Source organism: Balaenoptera acutorostrata, chromosome 18 (genome assembly GCF_949987535.1).
Source record: "Balaenoptera acutorostrata chromosome 18, mBalAcu1.1, whole genome shotgun sequence".
Taxonomy (NCBI): domain Eukaryota; kingdom Metazoa; phylum Chordata; class Mammalia; order Artiodactyla; family Balaenopteridae; genus Balaenoptera; species Balaenoptera acutorostrata.
The window spans coordinates 56,423,891-56,445,910 of record NC_080081.1 but is presented as its reverse complement, the minus strand read 5'-3'; the positions used below and the strand labels follow the sequence as shown (position 1 = coordinate 56,445,910).

At 35.7% G+C, this 22,020-nt stretch overlaps 1 protein-coding gene across 1 annotated transcript; it reads right to left on the bottom strand.

The window, feature by feature from the left end:
• Positions 1–287: 287 nt before the first annotated feature.
• On the bottom strand, positions 288–22,014 carry AKAP11 (A-kinase anchoring protein 11). Its single transcript, XM_057532976.1, has 6 exons — positions 21,354–22,014; positions 19,172–19,327; positions 16,063–16,146; positions 15,227–15,273; positions 12,467–12,627; positions 288–4,194 (listed from the first exon to the last, which is right to left on the bottom strand). Exons 1-6 carry the CDS (start codon positions 21,782–21,784, stop codon positions 4,054–4,056), a joined length of 1,020 nt encoding a protein of 339 aa, XP_057388959.1. The 5' UTR covers positions 21,785–22,014; the 3' UTR covers positions 288–4,053.
• Positions 22,015–22,020: the final 6 nt, after the last annotated feature.

The window sequence follows — 22,020 nt, the reverse complement described above, 5'->3', positions numbered from 1 at the left end:
TCAAGGCAATCACAATATTCCATCGATACTTTGCACTAAAATCCACAAACAAATTGGGCAAATAGCCTTTCAAGTCATTCTGTCGGCATTCAGAGGCACCTGAATAAGAACTTAGGATTCACTGTCCTATTAAAAATATTCCTAGCTTCCGTTCTTCTTGAAAACCATGTTAGAAGCACTGAGGTTGTTCAATGTGCCTTCTATCACAGCAATTTCACTTCGATGCCTTTGTTTTTTTGTTCAATACTGAGTATGCTAACAAGATACTACAGATTGATAACCAAGGCCAGGCATTTCTTAAGTTTATTGGGGAATTCTTAGTTGGAAGAGAAAGATCACAGACTTAAACAACTGGAAAAAGATAAAAGAACAATTAATTGCACATTATTACAAAAGTAATTTCTGAAATGTTTATTTTGAGCCACTGCTAAAACAAAATTTTAGTTCGTATTTTGGTAAATGAACATATTAAATTACTGAAAAGCAAAAAAAAAAAAAGTTACTGTTATGCAAGATCTTAATGTAGTAATTCAGCACAAACAGCTACAATTACTCAAAGCTGCTTTTGCTCTATATCTGGTATATTAAACAAAAATGTGAATTACTTTTAACACTGCACAAGGTAAACCAAAGGTAGTAAATCCAGAAATATTAAAACCTGATATTAAATAGTATTCAAACATTTCAACAAAAACAAAACAATGAACTTCTAGAACTATACTTCTACCCATGTGAAAGGAATGTACATGGACGGTTAAAACAAATAAATAAATAAAGTGACAAGAGTGACCAACACTGTATCTGCATCTTCAGAACAGGAATACGGTGAGTGAGTAAGTGTGTGCAGGGTCTTCTAATAAAAATGAGAAAAAATGCATTTCATTTTAGTACAATTTCATAATTCCCACGGAAGCTCTAATTCTCATGTGCTGGTGACAGGTGGCCAGGGTTTTAAGTGGAAAGTATTTTCCCTACACCCTGAATATGGATGCATTACTCTTTAAAAATTCTGTGGAAAGTTTCCCTTGAAAAATCAAAATTTAAAGCAATAGATTGATGGGAAATTGATCATTTTAATTGTGGAAGAATAATATTTGCTAAATAATTAACTAAGAAGACATCTGCGTCTAGACTCTGATGATGAGTCAAGGTTAAACTTTGCATTTGGGGAACGTGCATGATATCAAAGTCACGTGGGTAAACTATCTTCCACTTTATACCTGGTGCATTTAATTAAGTAATTAACTTCTCCTACCTGCAAAATAAAACCTTTATTTAAGCAAAATGAAAGTATTATGAATTGAATTAATTCACATCAAATATCTGAAAGGGTAAGTGGAACATTTTTCAAAATATGAAGATGTTATCACATATATTCACTGAGTGAATATTCTCAAAGATTTTATTACTCCATTAAATTGTGTCACACCATCCAATAGATACTGTAATTTTCTTCCGTGTCATTCCTTTTGTATAAATCAGGAAATACTTTCAAAATCAAAATTAATAATACCCAAAATATAAATGTAATTTAACCTTGGCTTGGGAAAAGAAGAATATGAAAGAAGTGCCCCATTTCAGTCTGAAACAATGTTCTAAAAACCCCGTCAGAGGCCTCCTTCACTTTCTTTCCACAGATCCTTCGATGTTTCTGAAACTGATACAACAGAGAATTCAACCCAAAGCACAACACAACTTTAACAGTTCTGAATAAAATATCATACTTCATAAGGGCCAACGTGTGCAGAATGGCAGTATTACACTGTCATAATAAATCTACTTATGCCAAGTATATTTTTAACAAAATAAGACAGAGTCGTCATCAACAAACAGATCTGTTCTGAAGGCTGAACAACCAAATAGATCTACAACGTCTTTGGAAAAATCACAAAGTGCCTTTAAACAAAGTAAGTTTACACTGTTCTTGATGAAAAGATACTGTTATAAACTCCAATGTTTTCTATCTATATACGGAAGCTTAACTCCCGTTTCTTTTCACATCTGCCAACACTTAATATTTTTCTCTACACCCCTGCACTGAACTGATAGCAGTGTGGAGTTCCACTGTGATTAGCACTATGCATGCTAGTGTCTAACGATTGGTCTGTCAGTCCGCAGCGGCTGAATAAGGGAATTCTGAATCCATCACAGCTCCAGATAATGCAAAGAAAACAAAGATATGAGGAAAATCTTACCGTAAGAGAAATAAACAAACATTTTCAAGTACAGAAAGTTTTACAGAACTAATACATTGTCACTTTAGCTTAAAAGAAATTCAGAACTCAGTTTTGCTGTTAATAAAACCCGTACATACATCGAAGTCAACAAACACAACTTGATAGTTATACACTTGTAAAAATTCAATCTAAGCTTAATAATCAATCAATCTATGTTATAACAACCTGGTTCCTAACATTAAAAAACCCAGTCCAGTGCTGCTGCATATCAAGTTCTGAGAAGCTAAAGACAGAATCAATTCTGGTTATATACATTTCCTGCATTTCTCCACCTTAAAAAAATACCTGAAGAAACTTCAGGAAAATTTATTTTTAAGGCCTGCTCTATTTCTTTATCTTAAATTGAGAAAAACCAAAGCTTACACAGTATAACCTTGAAATATTTAAATAGATTTTGGTATTTTTCTTAAAAAGCAATAAAATAATTTCTCTACTGTAATTATAATTCAAATTAATGTAAGGGCCCTTATTCCTTGTCCCCTGGTGGGTGCTATGTCTTCTATACTTTGTGCAGCTTCCAGAACAGTCAGTGCTCAAGAAAAAAGAAAATGTAACAGAGCAAAACCAAAGCCTCCAACAAAAAATGATCTACTCTAGGGTTACAAAATCTGCTAATGGAAGAACCAAAAATTCACACACACATACCCCTCACATACAAAACACAATCCTGGTCCTCTACTCAAGTCAACTCGCAGTTACTAAAGACAAGTAGTAGAAAATGCAGAGCCCAGAAAGACCATATCAGAGGACTTTACAAAACAGTGCAGGTACACTTTACTGGGGAAGGGATTCAGGGGAGGGTCCCATTTTTTTCTAGAAAAAGCTTATCTTTGCTAAAGTGGGGTGTTTTTTTTTCCAAAATCCCAACAGTGAAAATAATTATTGGGCGTCTCTAAATGCATTTCCAAATTAACATTAAGTTTTAAAATTTCAACATGTTTTGCACCTTTATTTTCATTTATAGGATAAGTTGGGGACCCAAAAGAGTGAAAAAGAAATAAAAATTCTTACTGCACAATCTTTATAGACATTTTATTTTAAAGCACCTTTTTAATGTTAACAGTGGGTTTCTAACAAGAAAAGAGTAAAATAAAAGAGGGCACCAACCACTAGCAAGGTAAAGTTCTCCTTTCCCCACACACACACACACACACACACACACACACACACTTGCTTTCATGCCAGAACAATTGGTAACATTAGCAAATAATGTCATTTGATGAAAGGCTAGGGAAACTACCACTTACGATATTTATAGAAACCTAAACTACTCATGTTTCTAAGAAATTAAATAACTTGGGGGATTCAAAAAGCTACCAATAGCTGAACTATGAAAATAAAATTGACCCTTAAAAATAGGACAAAAGATGTCAGAAAAAAAATTAGCCTCGATGCTATTTTTTGATGTGAGATTTGTTATTAATAGGATACCATTTGCTTGCAAAGGAGCAAAATATAACTCCCTATCCCTGTCACCCACCCTCAGCCACCTCAGTGCAATTTCTAGCAGCACTATTTGGACGCAAAAAGAATGCTGTCAGTCAATGTCCCTGAAAGCCTTCAAATACATGTTCTTAGGGTCTTAACACACTACACATGTGTATAGAAGAATAAACAAAGATAATATTTGAGAGATTACAAAAGTTTGAACTATATATACCATGTGATGACACAACACACTTAAAAAGCTATATTTACCTTCCTCCCAATTCACTTTAAATGTTAATATTCACTATTCAAATTTTACCCTATGCATCTTAATCTGTTCCTTCCTCTCTCAAAACAAATAATAAAATATACTGGTTTGGAGTTTGTTCTATGCATTTTCCAAGAGCCAATCAAACAGGGACTCGGATCTCTCCTCGCTGGACGTCTTCTCCATCGCCTCACAGTATTTAAGCACAGCCTGCAGGAGGTCTCCCACTTTCCAACCTTTTTCTTGTAATCGTTTTGAAAGCTAGTCAGAAAGAAAGGTAAGTCCAACATCAGATAAAACTAAGAATCCTGGTGTTTGCAGTAAAATACTGTTTCCCAGTTGTAACAAGGTCTTCTCCCCTAAACCACCACTCTTTACACAAATTAAACATTTTTCCTTTCTGGCTTTTATAAGTACTCTCCTCCACAGAATGCCACTTTGGGATTGCTGGAGCCAGAATCCCACAAACCTCACCCAGCAGATATACGCCTTCTGTGTGGGCGTAGAGAGGCTACATTTCTACAGGAAATTCTTAACCTAACTAAATACATCTGCCATACCCTCAATTAGGAACATAAAATAATAAAGACAATGTCAAGTTTAATAAAAGGATGTGGATTTTCCTTCCACAACATACAGTGTGTTTTTTTCCCTGGAATACGCACTCTAGCCTCAACGGAAACATGGCTTTCTAAGTTATAAAATGTTAATGTTTCCAAAAAAAAAAAACCAAAAAAGTAAATAAATATTAAATATTATGGCGATCATTTTGCAATATATACCAATATCGAATCACTATGTTGTACACCTGAAACTAATACAATGTTATATATCAGTTATAGCTCTTTTTTTTAAAAGTAAATAAATGCACGTTTAAATAAACTATCACTACCAATCAGAACATGTCTTCACTCATTTTTTTTCTACTTAGTTCTGTAAAAACTAATTTTTTGTAATATAAATATGCTTAACCTTTTTAAAAATAGCTTTACTGCAATATAATTCACATACCATACAATCACCCATTTAAAATATACCAGTCAATGGTTTTCATTATATTCACAGAGTTGAATGCAACATCATCACAATCAATATTAGGACACTTTTATCACACCAAAAAAAAAAGCCCTACCTGTTAATAATCACTCCCCACTCCTCCAAACCCCCTCAACTCTAGACAATCACTAATCTACTTTCAGTCGATAGACTTGCCTATTTTGGCCATTTCATTTTAATGGAATCATAAAATATATGGTCTTCTGTGACCTGGCTTCTTTCATTTAGCATAATGATTTCAAGTTTCCTCCATGGTACAGCATATCTCTACTTCATTCCTTTTTATTGACAGATAATATTCCACTGCATGGATATGCCACATTTTATTCATCCATTCATTGGTTAATGGACATTTAGGATATTTCCACTTTTGGCCTATTATAACACTGCCATGGACATATGTTTTCATTCCTCTTGGGTATATACCTGGGAGTAGAATTGCTGGGTCATATGATAACACTGTGTTTAACTTTTTGAGGAACTGCAAGAATGTTTTCTTAGGTTACGTGGGGATGAGGTTTCCTTACACCAGCACCATTACACTCAGCTCTGCCTAAGGACTTCCTTAGCCCTCAGTTCATCCAAGACTAAATGACTTGAAAATGTTTGCCTCCCTAAGGTCAGTTCTAATACTTTCCCTACCCATTCTTTCTCCTTGACAATTCACGTCCTGAGCATCCCTTTCTGTCTTATTTTCTTCTTCTGCCTCAAAACAGAAATCTATACTGGAAAAATCCAAGAAGTATAAATAAAGACAACAAAATATAAAAAAAATTTTTTACATAATATCTTTTTCACATACTTCTTTCAACAGTATCTTTGTAAATTCTGAACCAGGAATCAAAAGTAACTTGATTATTCCTTTTTTGTTATTACTGATCATCTTATATTGGTTATTCTTTGGACTACTCTATATTACATAGTAAGATTAAACCAAAGTTCTGATAAGGAAAATTCCTGGACAAAAACCTTAAGACTGTAAACTAAAAATCTTGACTGATAAGGTAGTTGGGGACTTCCCTGGTGGCACAGTGATTAAGAATCCACCTGCCAATGCAGGGGACATGGGTTCGATCCCTGGTCTGGAAAGATCCCACATGCCGCGGAACAACTAAGCCCATGCGCCACAACTACTGAGCCTGCGCTCTAGAGCCCGTGAGCCACAACTACTGAGCCCGCGCACCACAACTACTGACACCCACGCGCCTAGAGCCTGTGCACTGCAACGAAGAGTAGCCCCTGCTCGCCGCAACTAGAGAAAGCCCGTGCACAGCAACAAAGACCCAACACAGCCAAAAATAAATATATAAATAAATAAATGTATAAAAAAAAAAGGTACTTGGCACACAGTAAGTTATAAATAAAAATATCCTATTAGTGCATCTAACCTGAATGTTCTATTATTAGAACCCTATTAAATGCTCAAAGTGAACTATTGTCCCTTATTAAATGTTTAAATGTTTATTGGCTTTTGCTTATGCCACCTTCTCATACTAATGAAACTGGATTAACAGAAGAGACACACTAATTACTAGGCACAATCATGAATCAATTAAATACAAAGAATAACTCTATCTTTTCATATGAATACATGAAATGCTTATTTTTTGAAAAATTTATCATATTAGTCATCAATTTTATACACATCAGTGTATAAATGTCAATTCCAATTTCCCAATTCATCACACCACGACCTACACCCCCCCGCTGCTTTCCACGCTTGGTGTCCATATGTTTGTTCTCTACATCTGTGTCTCAATTTCTGCCCTGCAAACCGGCTCATCTGTACCATTTTTCTACATTCCACATATATGCATTAATATACGATATTTGTTTTTGTCTTTCTGACTTACTTCACTCATAGTCTATGACAGTCTCTAGATCCATCCACGTCACTACAAATGACCCAATTTCGTTCCTTTTCATGGCTGAGTAATATTCCATTGTATATACGTACCACTTCTTCTTTATCCATTCGTCTGTTGATGGACACTTCGGTTGCTTCCATGACCTGGCTATTGTAAACAGTGTTGCAATGAACATTCGGGTGCATGTGTCTTTCTGAATTATGGTTTTCTCTGGGTATGTGCCTAGGGGGATTGCTGGGTCATATGGTAATACTAATTTTAGTTCTTTAAGGAACCTCCATACTGTTCTCCATAGTGGCTGTATCAATTTACATTCCCACCAACAGTGCAAGAGGGTTCCCTTTTCTCCACACCCTCTCCAGCATTTGTTGTTTGTAGATTTTCTGATGATGCCCATTCTAACTGGCGTGAGGTGATACCTCATTGTAGTTTTGATTTGCATTTCTCTAATAATTAGTGATGTTGAGCAGCTTTTCATGGGCTTCTTGGCCACCTGTATGTCTGCTTTGGAGAAATGTCTATTTAGGTCTTCTGCCCATTTTTGGATCGGGTTGTTTGTTTTTTTAATATTGAGCTGCATGAGCTGTTTATATATTTTGGAGATTAATCCTTTGTCCATTGATTTGTTTGCAAATATTTTCTCCCATTCTGAGGGTTGTCTTTTGGTCTTGATTATGGTTTCCTTTGCTGTGCAAAAGCTTTTAAGTTTCATTAGGTCCCATCTGTTTATTTTTGTTTTAATTTCCATTACTCTAGGAGGTGGATCAAAAAAGATCTTGCTGTGATTTATGTCAAAGAGTGTTCCTCCTATGTTTTCCTCTAAGAGTTTTATAGTGCCCGGTCTTACATTTAGGTCTCTAATCCATTTTGAGTTTATTTTTGTGTATGGTGCTAGGGAGTGTTCTAATTTCATTCTTTTACATGTAGCTGTCTAGTTTTCCCAGCACCACTTATTGAAGAGGCTGTCTTTTCTCCATTGTATATTCTTGCCCCCTTTATCAAAAATAAGGTGACCATATGTGCGTGGGTTTATCTCTGGGCTTTCTATCCTGTTCCATTGATCTATATTTCTGTTTTTGTGCCAGTACCATATTGTCTTGATTACTGTAGCCTTGTAGCATAGTCTGAAGTTGGGAGTCTGATTCCTCCAGCTCCGTTTTTTTCCCTCAAGACTGCTTTGGCTATTCAGGGTCTTTTGTGTCTCCATACAAATTTTAAGATGTTTTGTTCTAGTTCTGTAAAAAATAGCATTGGTAATTTGATAGGGATTGCATTGAATCTGTAAATTGCTTTGGGTAGTATAGTCATTTTCACAATATTGATTCTTCCAATCCAAGAACATGGTATATCTCTCCATCTGTTGGTATCATCTTTCTTTCATCAGTGTCTTATAGTTTTCTGCATACAGGTCTTTTGTCTCCTTATGTAGGTTTATTCCTAGTTATTTTATTCTTTTTGTTGCAATGGTAAATGAGAGTGTTCCCTTAATTTCTCTTTCAGAATTTTCATCATTAGTGTATAGGAATGCAAGAGATTTCTGTGCATTAATTTTGTATCCTGCAACTTTACCAAATTCATTGATTAGCTCTAGTAGTTTTCTGGTGGCATGTTTAGGATTCTCTATGTATAACATCATATAATCTGCAAACAGTGACAGTTTTACTTCTTCTTTTCCAATTTGTATTCCTTTTCTTCCCTGATTGCCGTGGCTAGGACTTCCAAAACTATGTTGAATAATAGTGGTGAGAGTGGACATCCTTGTCTTGTTCCTGATCTTAGAGGAAATGCTTTCAGTTTTCCACCACTGAGAATGATGTTTGCTGTGGGTTTGTCGAATATGGCCCTTATTATGTTGAAGTAGGTTCCCTCTATGCCCACTCTCTGGAGAGTTTTTATCATAAATAGGTGTTGAATTTTGTCAAAAGCCTTTTCTGCATCTATTGAGATGATGATATGGTTTTCATCCTTCAATTTGTTAATATGGTGTATCACATTGATTGACTTGCATATATTGAAGAATCCTTGCATCCCTGGGATAAATCCCACTTGATCATGGTGTATGATCCTTTTAATGTGTTGTTGGATTCTGATTGCTAGTATTTTGTTGAGGATTTCTGCATCTATATTCATCAATGATACTGGTATGCAATTTTCTTTTTTTGTAGTATCTTTGTCTGGTTTTGGTATCAGGGTGATGGTGGCATCACAGAATGAGTTTGGGAGTGTTCCTTCCTCTGCAACTTTTTGGAAGAGTTTGAGAAGGATGGGTGTTAGCTCGTCTCTAAATGTTTGATAGAATTCACCTGTGAAGCCATCGGGTCCTGCACTTTTGTTTGTTGGAAGATTTTCAATCACAGTTTCAATTTCATTACTTGTGATTGGTCTATTCATATTTTCTGTTTCTTCCTGGTTCAGTCTTGGAAGGTTATACCTTTCTAAGAATTTGTCCATTTCTTCCAGGTTGTCCATTTTATCGTCATAGAGTTGCTTGTAGTAGTCTCTTTGGATGCTCTCTAGTTCTTTGGTGTCTGTTGTAACTTCTCCTTTTTCATTTCTAATTTTATTGATTTGAGTTCTCTCCCTCTTTTTCTTGATGAGTCTGGCTAATGGTTTATCAATTTTGTTTATCTTCTCAAAGAACCAGCTTTTAGTTTTATTGATCTTTGCTATTGTTTTCTTTGTTTCTATTTCATTTATTTCTGCTCTTATCTTTATAGTTTCTTTCCTTCTGCTAACTTTGGGTTTTGTCTGTTCTTCTTTCTCTAGTTCCTTTAGGTGAAACGTTAGATTGTTTATTTGAGATTTTTCTTGTTTCGTGAAGTAGGCTTGTATAGCTATAAACTTCCCTCTTAGAACTGCTTTTGCTGCATCCCATAGGTTTTGGATCGTCATGTTTTGTCATTTTTCTCCAGGTACTTTTTAATTTTCTCTTTGATTTCTTCATTGATCTCTTGGTTATTTAGTAACATATTGTTTAGCCTCCATGTGTTTTTGTTTTTTACGTTTTTTTTCCCTGTAATTGATTTCTAATCTCATAGCGTTGTGGTCAGAAAAGATGCTTGATATGATTTCCATTTTCTTAAATTTACTGAGGCTTGATTTGTGACCCAAGATGTGATGTATCCTGGAGAATGTTCTGTGCGCACTTGAGAAAAAAGTGTAATCTGCTGTTTTTGGATGGAATGTCCTATAAATATCAATTAAATCTATCTGGTCTATTGTGTCATTTAAAGCTTGTGTTTCCTTATTAATTTTCTGTTTGGATGATCTGACCATTGGTGTAAGTGAGGTGTTAAAGTCCCCCACTATTATTGTGTTGCTGTCGATTTCCTCTTTTAGAGCTGTTAGCAGTTGCCTTATGTATTGAGGTGCCCCTATGTTGGGTGCATATATATTTATAATTGTTATATCTTCTTCTTGGGTTGATCCCTTGATCATTACGTAGTGTCCTTCCTTGTCTCTTGTAGCATTCTTTATTTTAAAGTCTATTTTATCTGATATAAGTATTGCTACTCCAGCTTTCTTTTGATTTCTATTTGCATAGAATATCTTTTCCCATCCCCTCACTTTCAGTCTGAATGTGTCCCTAGGTCTGAAGTGGGTCTCTTGTAGATAGCATATATATGGGTCTTGTTTTTGTATCCATTCAGCGAGCCTGTGTCTTTTGGTTGGAGCATTTAATCCATTCACGTTTAAGGTAATTATCGATATGTATGTTCCTATGACCATTTTCTTAATTGTTTTGGGTTTGTTTTTGTAGGTCCTTTTCTTCTCTTGCATTTCCCACTTAGAGAAGTTCCTTTAGCATTTGTTATAGAGCTGGTTTCATGGTGCTGAATTCCCTTACCTTTTGCTTGTCTGTAAAGCTTTTGATTTCTCCTTCGAATCTGAATGAGATCCTTGCTGGTGAGAGTAATCTTGGTTGTAGGTTCTTCCCTTTCATCACTTTAAGTATATCATGCCACTCCCTTCTGGCTTGTAGAGTTTCTGCTGAGAAATCAGTTGTTAACCTTATGGGAGTTCCCTTGTATGTTATTTGTCATTTTTCCCTTGCTGCTTTCAATAATTTTTCTTTGTCTTTAATTTTTGCCAATTTGATTACTATGTCTCAGCGTGTTTTTCCTTGGGTTTATCCCGTATGGGACTCGCTGCGCTTCCTGGACTTGGGTGGCTATTTCCTTTCCCATGTTAGGGAAGTTTTCGACTACAATCTCTTCAAATATTTTCTCTGGTCCTTTCTGTCTCTCTTCTCCTTCTGGGACCCCTTTAATGTGAATGTTGTTGCGTTTAATGTTGTCCCAGAGGTCTCTTAGGCTGTCTTCATTTCTTTTCATTCTTTTTTCTTTATTCTGTTCCGTGGCAGTAAATTCCACCATTCTGTCTTCCAGGTCACTTATCCGTTCTTCTGCCTGTTATTCTGCTATTGATTCCTTCTAGTGTAGTTTTCATTTCAGTTATTGTATTGTTCATCTCTGTTTGTTTGTTCTTTAATTCTTCTAGGTCTTTGTTAAACATTTCTTTCATCTTTTCGATCTTTGCCTCCATTCTTTTTCCGAGGGCCTGGATCATCTTCACTATCATTATTCTGCATTCTTTTTCCGGAAGGCTGCCTATCTCCACTTCATTTAGTTGTGTTTCTGGGGTTTTATCTTGTTCCTTCATCTGGTACATAGCCCTCTGCCTTTTCATCTTGTCTATCTTTCTGTGAATGTGGTTTTTGTTCCACAGGCTGCAGGACTGTAGTTCTTCTGCTGTCTGCCCTCTGGTGGATGAGGCTATGTAAGAGGCTTGTGCAAGTTTCCTGATGGGAGGGACTGGTAGTGGGTAGAGCTGGCTGTTGCTCTGGTGGTCAGAGCTCAGTAAAACTTTAATCCGCTTGTCTGTCTGATGATGGGTGGGGCTGGGTTCCCTCCCTGTTGGTTGTTTGGCCTGAGGCGACCCAACACTGGAGCCTACCCAGGCTCTTTGGTGGGGCTAATGGCAGACTCTGGGAGGGCTCACACCAAGGAGTACTTCCCAGAACTTCTGCTGCCAGTAAGACCCTATTTCTAATAGGATTGATTCATTCAGTTCTACATCAGTTACCCAAGCATTACAGAGTGTAAAGACCATACATCATATGACTCATCCTTTCCATGGTTTATTTCCACAAACACTATCACTTGCCCAGAAATAACTATAATTTTGTAAATCTCTTATTTCCCCCAAGTTCTTTATGATTGATTTCCTTCTTTCCAGTGCATTTGACCTGAAGTCATAGGTCCATCCAATCGATGATAAGACAGAAAACTCATGAAATGCTTATTAAAGGCACCTAACTTTGAAAACTTTGGATGTGCCAGGCAGTAGATTAAGCATTTTTTTTTTACAGTATTATATTTAATCCTCACAAACCTCTGCAAGGTAAATTCTATACTTTATCGGTACAGATAAAGAAAGTGAGACTGGTGAACTTACCCAAGGTTACACTGCTAGAGAGAGGCGGAGCTGATACCTGAGTCCAACCACTGGACTCTATTACCTGGGCATTTACCCACTTTCTATCAACCATGTGACACAGAACATCATATACCGTGTCCTCACAACCACCCTATAAGGTAGGTACTTACTTGTATAAACTCCTTCTTTGCAGAGTCATGAAAATAAAGTTCTGCAACTTCGGCCTCAGAGGCAACGAGCCACTGAAGAATAATCCTTAGCTGGGGGTCTACTGTGCATGGCTCCATATCAACATTCGCAATTAGCAGAGTATTTCCATCTTGCTCTGAACCTAATATTTAAATTGAAACGATATGAAATGAAACTCATCAATTCAACTCTCAGTGCTCTGCTTTCCAAGGACATATAAGCATTTTCCATTTCTTAAGAGTCCAAGGAATTCTGGAAAAAAATTCATCTTTTCTTAACTGCACCATAACATCAACTAAAGCGTTACTTTGAAAAGGCAAAATAATGCTAAAACAAAGGAACAGCTTTGATCATTTGTGACAGCACAAATGCAAAACTCTATTCTCAGGTATTGAATTCAAGAGCCAATTCCCAAATGCCATAATTTGTGTCAAAATATAATCTATAGGTAAAGCTGAAAAAAAAAAAAACTGAAATGCTACAATTACGATCAAAATATAAATAAAACACAAATAAAAACCTCAAATAAATATATTAAATGGACTTTAAGAAAGCTTTCTCAACTAAGAGAAATAGCAGCAGCAGTGAACACTTGTATTGCATATATTACATCCTAAGTATTGTTTTAATCTCTTTACATATACAAACTCCTTTAATCCTCACAAGCACCCTGTGAGGAGGGAACTGCTATCATCTCATTTTACAGGTGAGGAATCTGAGGCAGAGAGAGATCCAGAGTCTCACAGCCGGAAATGGCTGAGCCAGGATATAAACACAGGCGGTCTGGCTCCATGCTCTTAATCACTTCACTCTTTAGGCAAAATACAAAAAAAAAAAAAAAGTCATATGCAACCACTTACCTCCCAAAAGCTAAACCAGGGAATTTTCTGGTACACCCTTATTATAAATAAGACACTGTTCTCAAGTTTAATTTTTAATGAAAATTATGATTTCAACATTAAAAAGATGAATCCCTGTTGACTATAAAACTAATGCCTGTGCACCAATATCGTGTGTTTAACACTGCTGCTTAGTGGTGGGCCTCCCACACAAGAGGCCAGCAATGGGGCATGCTGGTAGACATGGCACCAATTTGCACCAGTAATGGACATTTGTTGGTGAATGTCCCTGATTCCTTTTTTTACAGTTTGCAGGGCGTTCTAGACCACTACTAATCATTTTTAGGATTCGTATTGACCCCTAAAATTTTTCATTTAAAAAAATTGGTCCACACTATTCTCTTAACATAAATGTATTATCATTTCTCTCCTCTCTCCCCTCTGACTTTCAGTCAAAAATGGGTCTGGTAGACGATGGTACCAGACAAAGTCTTTGGGCCATTCTGTAAATTCTGCAGAGGTCATGGGGTTGAAATGTTCTCTGTACCACTGGATTTCTCAGTTCAGGGTTCCTGGTTGCCTGGCCTAAGAATGACTTGTCTTTGGAGAGGTTACTCAACCCTAGCGAAAAGAGAAAGAACTGACATCCTGCAATTACAAACAATAACAAAAAAAATGAAGTTTGTTGCCTTAGGATTTCCATAATTTTGAATCATTTATAAATATACATCAATCCATCTCCTAATTTACCAATTTCTAACTTAACAAATTTGAAAGTTAGCTACAATTTTCTATATAATGAGAGATGACTATAATCTCTAAAGCTGAGTAATGACATATCTACATATAATTAACCTCCCAGTTTATTCCTAGTTACAAAAACAATACTGAACAGCCTGTGACCAATGGTATCTAGTATTTATATCTTTGGAACCATGTTCATTAAAGGAAGAAACGAATATTTTCTTCAAATATATGTGTGAGTGTAAGACTGGAATTGAGGGAAGGAAGAATCTATTTTAAAATATCTTTTATTTTTACTTATTGATTTATGTAAGGTTGACAGCAAAACAAACTGACATGTGATATGATAATAAATTATATCTCATAATGTAAGAATTCTATATTTTGAAAAAGATAATTATATGAAGAGATTATCATGAATTTCTCTCTCAAATAATTGAATAATTCTTTTAAAGTAGTTCGGTCTTTACACTGATGAGTACTTCCTTAGTTTAGCAATCAAATAACACAAACTGCTCAGCAAAGGATCTGACACTGGTTAGATTAGTCAAGAATACCTTGATTTGGAATATTTCTTCATCTTTCAACTCCTTTATTGTATTATCTGTACAATAAGAAATTTGGACAAGAACTTCTCTTGGGTCTACTCTAGTTACAAATTTTTGTAATTTTAATGGAAAACAATTTAAAAATAAATCAAAGTTTGTTCTAACAAATATTATTTCAAGTTACATTGAATAGTTTAAATGAATAATATTGTATTGAAGGGATCTCAAAAGACATTAATAACCAAAAGGGAAGGGAAAAAATACCATTGTGAAATGTAAAATGATTTTTTCTCAGTTATTATTAAAAGTCTTCAGTTAGTATTTCCCATTTAATCTGACTTCATATAGGTTATTATAAATGTCTTTTATTTTTGTATGTCTGTATTGCTTAACATTCCAAGTCTAGTAAAATCTTATGCAAATAAACCAATGAATTTAAACAAAACAAAACAAAAAAGAATACCCTGGTTTGTAATGTAAAGACCCTGATTTGTAACAACCCAGCGCCTATCTGATGAAAATGTACAAACACAAACATTAAAGACTTTTATAAAGAACCTTATAAAAAAACATGCAAACACTTTGAAAAAAGAAATTGTCAGTTAGTTACCTTCTACATCATCCTCATGCTCTTCATCTTTATCATCCGGCCCATCACTTATCGAATGAAGTAGCAGAAGCAGTTAAAAAAAAAAAAAAAAAAGCTTTAATTAATAAAGGTACTAAAGCCAATTCTTAAAACGTGGTAAAATATGAATGATACAATATGACATATGATATTTTAAAAGGGGAGAAATGACAATAAAAAGGAAGCTTTGCTTCTCACACCATTTCATGTTAAAATCTGAATTGCAAATGATGCCTAAAGGTAAGTTATCAATAACTGAGAAGTTCTACCTAACCATGATATCTATACAGCGTCAAGTAATTACATAATAAAATTTAATTTAAAATAATTTAAAGCCAAAATATTCTAATTTGGTTTTAGATAACACAGCATCTGAATATTGCAGAATGCCATGAATAATTATTTATTAATGCTTCTGCTGATGCCATTTGTATATTTTTTTAACATAGTAAAAACATTTTTTCTATACCTTTCTTATAAATAAAACTGCATACAAAAACAAAAAACCAAAACAAAACAACAGAAATCCTGTAGGAAGCAAGCTCTTTTTAATGAAACAGTAATTGGTAGAATGAAAAATAGCAAGCAGTGCAACACATGCATAGAATTAACACATTTTGCAATTAGATGTCAGTCACATCTTAGCATAGTTGAATTTTTTCATTAGATGTAAATTTATCAAGCAGAATCATGTCAAAATATAGGAGAAAAGCAGGTTGATACACATTGGCACTGTAACCCACATTCTTTTAAGAATATGACATCATGCATTAGTGGTAAAAGACTCATCAGTGTTTAGGTTTCTGGACTGGACCAACCTGTCTGATGTTGGAAAGGATAAATTGTCCTCATACAAATCTCCTTCTAAACCAAGACTGCTCCAGCTACTGCTGTTACCATTACTGCCAGAGGAAGAAAAGAACAGAGCTGAACTAGCAAATGAATGGTAAAGACGACCCTGGTTTTCCTTGGAACAGCATGTGTCAGTGGTAACTGCGGACGTTCTGAAGCTGCCACGGTGGGTGCAGCATCTGTGGAGTTACGTAAAGACCATCGCTGCTACTGTACAAGGTATCTGACAGCTTCAGAGATTTGGGAGTTTTCTTACTTGTCCTCAAAAGTTCATGAAAATTATTCTAAATGTGTATTTATTTTACAGATTAAGACAATGACTTTTAGGACAGTAAATGAATGCATGAACTAAGAAGTTTCACAATGAAATTACTGTCTATGGCAAAGCTTAGGATATAATTTGTAGAAAGCCAATGCTCTTCAGTTTGGATAAAGTTTAAAAACAAAAAAACCACAGGTTAACATTCTCTCAAGTCTTTAGATAGTGCAAACAGTGATGGGCCAGGGTGGTGATGGAGGATGGGGAAAGGGATGGGATGGCAGACACCAAAACACAGTCCCAAATAGACCTTTTCTAACTACTGGGAGAAAAGCTGTCTTCTGATTTTAAAATACTCTTATTATGTCAATTACCTTCACTTCATTAATTATGTGTAATTCAGTAGGTGGCAAATAATATACATTTTCTTCAGAATATTGAATAACCAAGGTCTAATCAAGCATTACACTTGTCTGATCAGCCAGTCACTAACGCCACACAGACACCTTCTCACGCTACCTAATCAAAAGAAGAAAGCAGCTACGTTCTACAAGTGCGGCAAAGCGATACAACACAAAAAGCAACTGCGTTCAGAAACAAAACTAAATTCAGTTTTTCAGATTAAAATCTAAACATGCAATTTTAAAAAATTCTAATCATTAAAATAATTAGTAAGCACACATTAGTTTGCAGTGATAAGCAGCTATGTTTCCCCATATTAGGCTAGACAATTATAAAAATTAATATTTACACAAACCAAAATTTTGGTTCTAAAAAATGAATTAACATAAAATCATCTTTCATGCATCAGTAAATGTTGACAAGGTTACCAAAAAAGGGGATGATTATTTAAAAGTTCTAGTTTCCAGGCCATCTCAATAATTAACATATCCATATTAACTCTAGCACTATCAAACTGTCACAAACCATAATGCATTACAGAATAAAAGTTAAAACTGATCAGTGTCTTTTCGACCCTATGTTCAAACAAATATAGATCTATTATAAAACCATTAAACCAACCAGAATTTTTGCCCATGTAGTCTGTTGCCAGACAAACCAAAAATGAGAAAATATGGAAATACAGAATGGATAGAGAGCTGTGAGCCGAAGAGAAAGAGAAAATTAATGATCTCAAACACCATATTTACTTCTATTAATAGAATGATTATCTAAGCACAGAAAAAAATTACAAAATTAGAATTCTGACCCATTTCTACACTAAAGCCATGTATCTTAAGTGTGGTCTCTGAATCTTAAGTGTGGTCTCTGAATCACTTGCTTTAAAATAATCGGAGGTACTTATCAAGCCTGCAGAATCTTGGGACCCTCCAATGACCCAGGGAATCTTCATCTCTGGGAGGCAAGCACACCACCAACCCTGGATGAGCCCCACTAAGTTTTTCTTTGTGCCTGAACCTTAAGGCCACACAGCATCATTAGTTCTTATTAATTCTATAGTCAATTAAAACCACAGGTGTTCTTCTGACAAAATGCTATCAAGTCAGGTTTTCCCCATCCTGAATTCAAATAATTAATTTTCTGAACCTAAATGCATTTACCTATGTTAAACATTATTAGTTTAGCCTCAGCCTGATTTGGTCTTTCTGAACCTTGGTTCTGTTAATGGGATTACCTTTTCATCTTTGTTTTGAGTCACTCACAAATACTAAGTGTTCTACATCACTAATAAAATAATGCTGAAGAGGAAGAACCAAGGACAGACCTTGGTAGATGCCTCCCTCTTTTCGTCAAATTAGATAACATTCCATACCAAGTCGTTCAACCAGCTACAGTCCTCCTAATGCCACTAGCCTCTAACCCTTGTTCTCCCACTTTAACACCAGGATTCCGTAAGCAACAATGTCAACCCCCAACTGAAATTCTAGAAGCCTGCTTCTCAAAGATGAGAGAAGAATTTAAGTGTTCAATATTCTACTCTAAAGTTATGGGAAGGGCCAAATGATGATCTGTGATATTACCCCCACTTCCTGCTACCAGTTTTAAAGACTGCCTTTTTGGATTTAGATTTTGTAAAATACTGGTGGTTTACGTCACATTTTAAGAAATTATGACAAAATAGATACTTTATAAAAATATTAAGACTTACTGGTTAATCCAAGCATCAAACAAAATACTCTGAGATGATGTGTTCTAACAGGTGAAAAGCCATTTAGGCCTTTACAGAGTTAAGAATATAAGAAACAACTGTTATCATAATTAATAAAATATTCCAAAACTATTTTAATGAACAAAGTTAACTGAGAAAATGATATATGAAGTGACTTCTGCTGTACAAAACCATATTTTTATAATGAGTTTATGTATTTTCAGTCATTCAAGTATAAATGCTCAAGTTACAGTGTTCCTGAAAGGACAAGTAAGGAATCCTTCCCCCCAAAAGATACTACTTTCATGTCAAGAAAATTACAGGGCCATTTTGATGCCTTTTACAGATAACTGTTCTTTTTCCTATCCTTTAGAGAAAAAAAAAAGTACCCTCTTTAAAGTGAGAAAGAAAATTTTTTCCTCAAAAATTCATGAGAACTCCAAGTAAAGCTTAAAGGGTATAGAATCAAATGTATGAAGTATTTTTCAAATCAACTATTGGCACATTCAAAGAAAATTAGCTCAGCTAGTTATTGTATTTAATAAATGTCAAAACCATTAGAAATATATTGTGAACAATAAAATACACTTTGAAAATAACAGATTTTCAAATTCAGAATTTTAAAATCAAACTCAATGTAAATTTATAGCTTACTTCTGAGGTCTGAGTACCTGAACTATGCAATTACATACAAAATCATAGTCACCTTTCACTTAGATGATGAAAACTACTGCTTTCATCCTGGTGTTCATCTTCAAAACTTAAATTGGACCAGCTACCAGTGCTGTCATCACCAATACTGAGATTCATCTGCTGGCTACCAAAAGACTCAGTTGACTGAAAGTCTTCTATTTCTTTTGGACTGGAAAAAAAAAAAAAAAAAAAAGGAAGAAAGAAACAAAGTCCAAAAGCATCAGATTCTGAATTATAGGTCTATCCATTTGATGATAAAGATGACAAAAACAAGAAGTGATATTCAGAGCTAGACCAGTGTCCATCTAACCTTTGGTTTGTGTCTGCTAATAAAGAGACTTGGCAGGAGAGCATACTAACTTCAAAGTTAGCTGAGGCACCTACACAACATCCCTAACTCACCTTGTTCATCTATTATGGATCCATCCCAAGCACACCATTTATTTAAATTCTCTTTAAAGCAGTTCATATTTTCAACTGGGACCTCTATGAAGGAGCACAAGTTCCTAAGTTTTTGTAAGACAGTATTTTATTTGTACCAAAAATTACCCCTTTTCTGGCTTAATTTAAGAACCAAAAAAAGTAGTTCAAGGAATTCTAGTACTGTCAAGCCTATAATCAAACTAGCCAAATCTCTTCAAGATTTTGAGCTTGGATCATCACCTCTCTCATTTTTTTCTCAATGAAAAGACATTTATATTTTTATTCCATCTTCACAAGAAATGTCATTCACTGTTCAATTACTGTATTTGTCCCTTCTACATTTTATTCTGGAGTAACAGTTTAAAGTGATATTTTAATTTTTTATTGAAGTATAGTTGATTTATGATATTAAATTAGTTTCAGGTGTACAACATAGTGATTCAATATTTTTGTAGATTACACTCCCTTTAAAGCTTTTACAAAATAATGGCTACATTTGTTTCCCTGTGCTGTACAATTTATCCTTGTTGCTTGTTTTACACATAGTAGTTGGTATCTCTTAACCGCATACCCCTATCTTGCCCCACATTTTTAAACATGAAGAGGGAAAATGCTGATCTTCTGGTCAAAATCTTCTAGTGGCTTCTCGTCAATCAAAATAAGAGTCCAAATCCTTATAACATACATCAGGTGTGACAACCTCTCACAACCTCCACTGGTCTCCTACTCTCCCTGGCTCCCTTGCTTTAGCCACACAAGCTTCTCTGAGGCTTCCCCAACATGCACAGTCCCACTCCTTTGCCTGGAACCCTGTTCCACCTGATTCCCACTTACCTTATTCTCTCTCCACCTTTGGCTCTTTGCTCAAATGTTACTTTGTCAGAGCAGCTTCCCTACTACCTACTGAAAACTGCACCGCACCCCACTGGCTGCTGCCCACTGCCACCCCCAGCACTGTCTCCCTGCATCTCCCTATTTTAAGATGACCAAGAAAGGAGGCAGTGCTTGTCATGGCTTTGACAAAAGCTACTAAAATATCCGGCATTATCATTTGGCTTAATTAAATTCCTCCTCAAGAAATTTTCTCTTTCTGTGAGACTAACAAAAATAATCCTACAAACTAATAACACAAGCTGGTCCTGATGTCTTCCCAGAGAGAAAGAAGGTTAAAAGTGAATATTTTAACTAAGGCGTTAGTATCGCTGAGCACAAGACACGGTTACTGAAATGCAGAACACTGCAGGACGATCAGGAAGCACAGTCCCCTTAGATGGTGGCCTATCAAGAGGAGTGGTGGCAGGAGTGGAAGTATTTGGAGAATTTTTGCTTTCTTCAGAGCAGTTTGGTTAAATTACACTCTTTTTAAGAAAACTTACCTTTGTGAACAGAAATAAAAATTTAATCTCATAGTACATTAACATGGTGATACTCAACATTTGCTGTATAAAATTCTCCAGCTGTTTCTTTGATTCAACTTTACCTACTTCACAGCTTTGTAAACTTGGGCAAGGTGATTATCCACGCTAAGCCACATCTTCCAGCTCAGTGAACGGTTCATACCTTCCTTCCCTCAAAGGGCTGTTGTGGGATAATGAGACAGTGTCTATGAAAGTAACAGGTAGGCTATAAAACAGTACACAAATGTAATAGGGAATATTTTTTGTTAATTTAGGATTAAAAATAATCATATCTTGCTGAACAGGACCTAAGACACAAATGATCAAGTTAACTTTTCACTTCATCATAAGACCTGAAAGAAATCGGAAACTTACCTGCTAACAGCCTGTCCAACATTCCTCATCGCCGATGTCATTATCTCAGTAGTGAGGCTTTCAGCAAAGATGACACCGTCCTGTCCGATCCCACTATCAGCTGCCAAACTGGTACTGCTCAGCTCTCTCTCTGCCTTTTCAATCGCTTCCGCAACTATCTTCTCAGCAAGCACTGTCTTCTTATCAAGATCAATGTGAATTTGAGGGACATCGAGATGAAAAATTCTAGATTTCTGGTAGATGTTGCTAAATTTTGAATTAGAAACTGGCTTACTACTAGCAAGTGAATCTGGTCTGGGAAAGCGTGGACATGAATTTCCAGTGCAGTCATGGAGCTCTTTCCGGTCACAATACCTGCAAGCCTGACTTACCAGAGGTGACAACTTTTCTGCATAAGTCACCCTATCGGCCGCTTTTGTGGTCTCAGACATGTGGAAGACTACAGATCCTGAACTCAGCTCTAAAGCGTCATCCACTACTTTGTTAGCATACTGTTCGATAGCCTGAACAACAGTCTCTCCATAACCACACCCACTCAAGCTGCCTGTACTGTGGGAAAACCTGTGATCTGGGGAGGAAGGCTGAAGAGACGTGGGAAATTCTGGCTCGAAGTGAGACTCGGCATCTTCGTCGCATCCATTTTTTTCATAAAGGCAAGAATCTGTTA

Bases quoted from the DNA above. Each gene is read 5' to 3' on its own strand.
- AKAP11 (XM_057532976.1), bottom strand. From the start codon at position 21,784: ATGTCTGAGACCACAAAAGCGGCCGATAGGGTGACTTATGCAGAAAAG. The intron at 19,328-21,353 runs GTAAGTTTCCGA...TTTTTTTTCCAG, and splicing joins GTTGGACAGGCTGTTAGCAG to TCCAAAAGAAATAGAAGACT. The intron at 15,274-16,062 runs GTTGGTCCAGTC...TCATTCGATAAG, and splicing joins TCCTTTCCAACATCAGACAG to TGATGGGCCGGATGATAAAG.